This window comes from Eutrigla gurnardus (genome assembly GCF_963514095.1).
Source record: "Eutrigla gurnardus genome assembly, chromosome: 7".
In the NCBI taxonomy this organism is placed as follows: Eukaryota; Metazoa; Chordata; class Actinopteri; order Perciformes; family Triglidae; genus Eutrigla; species Eutrigla gurnardus.
Window position 1 is genome coordinate 9230570 of NC_139921.1, and position 6683 is coordinate 9237252.

The window sequence follows — 6683 nt, forward strand, 5'->3', positions numbered from 1 at the left end:
GTTTCCTTCATGTATTTCAACACATAACAGAAAACATTTGCATTTGCATCATTTGTATTACTTCTCAAACAGAGGGTTCCAGAGCAGATGATGTTTATCTAAAGCAGCATACATGTGAGAATTAATACAACACAAGCAAGGATCTAGTCAGGAGAGAACATGATTAAGTGCCATGAGGCAAAGTTTGAGTCCGATATTTGATGTTTACTTGACTTGTTTTTTTAAATCATGAAAAAGTCTGCCCAAGACACCATTGTAATGGCGTACACCTAACCAGTGGTGCCACTCTATCATTTTCAGATGAAGCTTCAGTGACTCAGGAGTACGATTACCTCTATGGCGCCATACTTCCAGCTTGTAGTTCTGCCATGCACGCTCAATATGCTGAGTATGAGCACCAGTCTCTCGGTCAACAAAGTTTTTTTTATGGCAGACAGAATACTGACCATATCCATACTGAGCAAGTTGCCCCTTGTAGGCACGCCATTCATCAGTGAGAATGGATGTTCTGGGTCTTATATGGCGCCTAATTTGGCCTATAAGGGTTTGTCTTGTGCGATCCCTGACAAGTCTCAGAATGGGTCTTCTGGAATTCACGTCAACTTCCAGCATCCCGAAGACCCACTGCCGTTCACGGCGCCAATTGTTGCCACATCGACCACGATGGTACTGAAAGTAAATAAGAAAAGACAAAAACTTTAATAAGGTTTGGGTTTCAATATGTGTCCTTCCACATGCACTGCAGGATAAAGTATTATTCTGCATTTTAAAAACAGGTCAGAGGGTGTGCTGCACAATCCTCATTTACAGCTTGTATATCGTCACCCTCTTAAAATATTTGCCTAAGTCATATTTTCAAGTTAAAAAACCCCCCAGAAAAAACTGAACCAAATATAGATATTGGTTCAGGTTTGGAAAAACTTGAAAATATGACATAAGCCAATATTTTAAGGTGATGATAATGAATTATTAATATTAACTGCCTGATTGTTCTCATGCTGGTTGAAAATAAAACATTGCGGAACAAGAGCATTTGCATTTCTCCTTGACAGTAATCATAGAATGAGAATGAGCACAACCGCCCCTTGTCATAAAATCTTGGTTTAAATATAGTACAGATGCATACATATACATATATATATATATAATATACAGCCCACCTTTCGTTTGTGGGCAAATTTGCTCTCGTCGATAACAACAAATCGATGACGACCGCCAATCCTCATTCCTCTTTTCCTCAGTCGCTTGAGGGCAGCAATGCACACCTTCAAATGAAGAAATAAAACATTAGTGTCATGGCCAAGAAAGCTGGCGGTGTTTAAATGTCTTGTGTCAATGTTGTCTTATGGTTTCCTGCTTTATTTTGAAATTCTACTCTCCTCTTGTTTCAGGTAACTTGCCCTTCCCCTTGTGTTTTTCCCACCAGTCTGATTGTCTTCCCTGCCCTGATTGTTTCCACCTGTTCCCATTACCCTGTGTATATATGGTCTGCGTCTCCCTTTGTCTGTTGCCAGTTCGTCTTGTCTGTGTGTCAGTGAACCAGCTCCATGTCATCGTTGCATCAAGAATTTTCAGCCTTTGTTCCAAGCCCGTCTTGTCAGGTTTTGTACTTTAATTTGCTACTTTGTCAAGCCTTTGGTTCTGTTCTGTTGTACTTTAATCGTGACTTTTTCCTCCTTGTGAGTGATTTTCTGTTGAACTTTAAATAATAAAAGATTTGTTTATTTTCAACTTTGCCTCCTGAGTCGTGCATTTGGGTTCAAGTCCTTGTTCGGTTGTGACAATTAGCAAGTTGAGTTGTAACAATGGCTGAAGTATGGAATTTGATAAATATGTATGCACAAGTTTAGGACTATGTAACATTGCATGTGTCACTGAGTGTACCAAATAATTGTGTAGCAATATTGAATCCAATTGTCTACAGTAGTAACTTATCAAGCATCTATTTTTTACCTAATCAATTATAGTTAGACTAGTATGTAATGTGACTACCTTTCTGAGTTCTTTCGCCATTTTTGTCAATGACCTGGAGCTTGATGCTATCCCCTCAGTGATCATGGCAAGTTGCTTCAACTGCAAACCTTGTGCAAATCTGAAGGAAGGAGAAAAGTCATTAGGAAACCTAATTGACATGGCCTGCATAATATCCTGTCATTGAATTGGGCTGACATGAAACTAAAAGTAAACTGTACTAGGCGAGCATTAGTTAGTGCCATTCCAATTTGTACTGTACGAGGTGCAAGAAGACACCTGTAACATTGTCAGAAAGGTGATAATTATACTTTGTTTATTATTGAGGTTGTAATGGGTTGTTCTGGTGTACTGGAGTGCAATGTATTGAAAAGTGTTCCTAATATTTTGTCTCCCTCAATGTATGTTAATGGTTGGACAATAGTATAAGGAACATGGCTCAATATGATGTGCTCCAGTACACAAGCACCATCCACTATGTAAAGAATCCTACATCAACTACACATATATAAATCACACTGCTAAATATGTTATTTAAGAAACTTAAATTTGATTTCTTTAATATATGAATACTGTACCTGTGCATGAACTCAAGCCATTTTGTCAAAGGGATGTGAGATTTGCTGAATATTGAGCCACTGCGTACAGATCGTGGGGAACTTTTATGATGCTTACAGACCCTGAGGAAAAAGAAGGCAAAACCCTGAGAAGTAGACTACCACACATAAAAATATCAAATAGCATATGATACGGGATAACTATATTGTAGTGATTTCCAAAAGTTTTGTAATATTAATGCTACTGAAGTTAGAGCTAATTTCAGACTTCTGGCTCTTTAATATGACATAATCCAATTATAACGTTACACCCAAATGTTACTACTTGCTGCTATGTTGTCTGTCTTGATGGCTAACTGTTGTTAAATAACAAACGATAATATAGCTAGCGTAGAAAGTTAGAGTTAGCTTCTGCTTACCACCACAGCCCATCCTTGACATGGCATGTCACCAGATGCATCCTTCGATTGCATTTTGCGCACTTCATCGTACTCTTCGTGATACCGCGTTTCTGCATCCATCTAATTATTCTTCTTTTGTTCTTCTTTGTATCTGAACGCCTAATAGTTTTTAAAAGTTCTTCCATTAGCGCCATTGCATCAACTGTTCACCCGCCTCATCTGGTTGCGTGTGTCGCGGTCGCGGCTAAACGGTTGAGAACCACGTCACTTCGTCTTCCTCGTCGCTCTTTTGTAAGACAATACACGCTCCACTGACCAGACAGAACAGCGCCCCCACGTGTGTCTGCAGGGAAATGTCATCTTCATTCATGAAAACAGTCGGCAGAATTATGAAAAGACTTGTGAAAGACGTCCACAAGTGTTTTATTTTTATCAATAAAATACACTCTATGCAGTACAAAATATCTGAAACATATTTGTTAGTATTTCATCACTGTTTATGAAATCAGAGGTATGATTGTGGTGACCAAATTTACTTTTATTTTTATGTCATCCTTGGGTTTTTCGTTAAAAATATGTATATTATAGGCTACACTTGATGCTTTGGCAATATCGTTGTTGTAATAGTGATAATAGTGTTGTAGTTCAAATTTGAATTTGACCTGAATGCGCGCGTAACGTACTGTAACGTTACCTGACTGTCCAATGACAGTTATAGATCTCTGCGCATGCGCGACAGAAACAGACCGGAGTGCAACCCCGTGCAACAGAGTATCAAGGAAACAAAGTACTTTCAAAGTTTGCTATTTCAGGTAAGCTAAAGCGAAATATTTTTTTATTTTCTTATATTTGGGGAGAACATGATAACATTGACGTCAGTCTTTGGCGTTTTAGGTAAAGTTAGTTCAGCAATTAATGCTAGTTAGCCTTTACGTTCAAGTATTTTACGGCAACCTACAGGCTATAGTTTCCCCCCAGTTTTCATCTAGCTAATTCTAAACAACTACAACATTACGTTTGCCAATGTTGCCTCAACTATTGTAGCTGCCATGACATGGTGCTGGTGTTCTTTGCTTTACACAGCTGTAGCTAGATGGAAACCCGTTTCAACAAAAGGGCACATAGTGGCTGAGGAAGCCCTGCTACAAGTCGGGGAGGAGGCGAACGAGGACGAGACACGAGATGTGGAAGAGGTCCCTATTCCACCAAAGAAAAAGAAGTCAGTCAAATATTCCCCGAAGAAACTAAGTAAGTCTAATTATTTTCTTAATTATCATTTTGACTACTTTCGCCAGCAGGGCTTGAAATGAACTCCTCCCACCATCACAGTAAATAAATAAATTGCTTTGCAGCAGAAGTTTTGGCTGTGGTTGTTAAATCTGTCAATTGTACTAGTCACTTTGGCAGCAGATTTCCAACCTGTGTTCACTCTGTTTATTCATAGTCCTTTGGTTGATTGTGGCACATACTATTTCTAAATGTTCTCATTTTCTACATACATTATATGTACAAGAGCATTGGGAGTATTGTGCTGGTGTACTGGAGTGCAATGAACGTAATGTATGTTACAGAATTAGACATAAATATAGGGAACGCAGCTCAATATCATGCACTCCAGTACTCCACCACCATTCACTGACCTCAATAATAAACATAAAGTAGAATAATCAATGCCCCTGTTCCAGTGTCTCCAACAGGGGTGTTGAAGTTGGCCAAACTTAAACAACAAGCCAAGATGGATCGACAGAAGATTGAACACCTTGAGGACCGCATTAAATACCTGGAGGAGGCCAACAGGGATCTGAAAAATGACAAGGACTTCCTACTTTCCCAAATGAAGAGACCCCCCAGCATGCCTGCATTTACTGGGAAAGGTACAAATGTACTACAATTAACATTATTCATGCAGTACTAGATGTTCAGGGAAGTCGTGGGGGAGAAATTGAAATAGGCTGGGTTTTCTGGAGTGCAAGGATAGTTTATTTTATACAATAAATAATAATTATTGCATCATTGTAACACACCTGGGATGTCGACTTGATTGGAAATACTATTTTCCCAAGCCCCTCCAAAAACATTTTCCCACGTGACCTGACGTAGGTCTCTGATGATGACATTGCTACTCATAAAGTGATATAAACCCTTGCCCAGCTAGTAATGTAAGCCACTGAGATGGACTGAGCCATCGCTGCATGCTGCAGCTGCTGCCCTACTGACATGCTAACAGACATACGCACAGACGGTTGCTGCTGCTAAAAGTTTGAAATATTAACTCTGAGCTCTCCTCCTGCCAGTAAGCAGCTCTGGATCACTCTACAGCACAAAATAATAAAAGCCATTATCTGTAATAAAACAAAGCCTGTTTTAGGACACTTACAGTTGTCTGCTTTAATTAACTCAAGGCAGTACCAAGAGTGAGCCTGCATTGAAAAAAGTATATTCTTTTTTTGCTTTGTTACCTTATACACCTCTATGCTTGTCCACCCACCCCCACCCCCCTTCTCCCAGGCTCTGGAAAGACTTCTTCATCTTCAAGTTCGATGTCTCCCTGTTCCTCCTCAGACTCCAGCTTCTCATCATCCTCAGAAGAAGAGGAGAAGAAGAAAAAGAAAAAGAAGAAGACCAAGAAGTCCAAGAAACAGCCTGATTCTCACGGACGTTCAAGAAGTAAGCACAAGTATTGATCATCTTTATAACCACCCTAAAGTTGACCGTTACTCAACTCCCTTCTATGGTTTATATTTGTACTACCACCATGGGTTAGTTAATAATAATTAGATGGGACCTAAGAGTTGCTATGTTATATCCATGTCCCATTTAATGTTATATTTTAGTATTCTCTCTAAAAATCAATGATTTAGATCTCTACAGCCATGTATAGCCTCTGAAACAGATAAGAAAAAAATCTACTTACTGTACCATGCTGGTTCACTGTGCATCCTCTACCCAAGCTGGTTATGTTTGGTACAGCTTCTGAGGCAGGTAAGAAAGGACGTTACTTGCTTGGTGTCCTCCTTCCATGCTGGTAATGGCAGATATTGCTGCCCACAGAGGCAGGTAGTTAAGGAGCTAAATCTAATATAACCAGCCTAGAAGGAGGATGCACAGTAAACCAGCAGTATGATAAGTAGGATCCTTTCTCATCTGCGAGTACTACAGGACCTATAGGGTGCCAGATCAACAATGCCAATGCATGGCTGAAAAAAGATGACTTTTTTTGTTTGTTTTTCTGTTGTTTTGTGAAGTGACCACAACGGATGGAGTTATCCGCCGCTACAAGAATGCCCTCTGCATATTCAACAAGTCTGGATCCATGAAAAAGGCCTTTGCCAAACTTAATGTTGACCGCAACACAATTGCGAGAACAGCTGTAATTGCTGAGCTAGCGATCACATTTCCAGACACCTTCAAGGACCTGCTCCCAGGAGATGAGAAGATGTCGGCATTTGCAGAGCGGTGCAGGGGGGCTATAACAGAGGAGATGGCTGAAACCATCACAGCAACGAAAAAAAGAGGAAAACTCCTCCCAATAATGTATAAATACACTTAAGACTGTTCATTGAACTTGTTTATGTTAAACAAGTTATTCTGTTTATACATACAAAGTATATGTTGGAACCCTCTGTTTGAGGATAAATAATACAAATAATGCAACAGTAATGCAACAATAATGTTTTTTTATGTTTTGTGTTGAAATACATGAAGGAAAAATCTCTTGACTTGTCTGTTGCTTTTGTTAAGGTATTTAAATCAT

At 39.4% G+C, this 6683-nt stretch overlaps 1 protein-coding gene across 1 annotated transcript; it reads left to right on the forward strand.

The window, feature by feature from the left end:
- Positions 1-3978: 3978 nt before the first annotated feature.
- Positions 3979-6479, forward strand: LOC311015833 (uncharacterized protein; the record flags this gene model as incomplete). The annotated part of the gene is made up of 4 exons (XM_084013274.1): positions 3979-4177; positions 4615-4803; positions 5438-5596; positions 6175-6479. The coding sequence occupies 4 exons, from the start codon at positions 3979-3981 to the stop codon at positions 6477-6479; spliced, it is 852 nt and encodes a 283-aa protein (XP_083869400.1).
- Between the last annotated feature and the right edge of the window lie 204 nt (positions 6480-6683).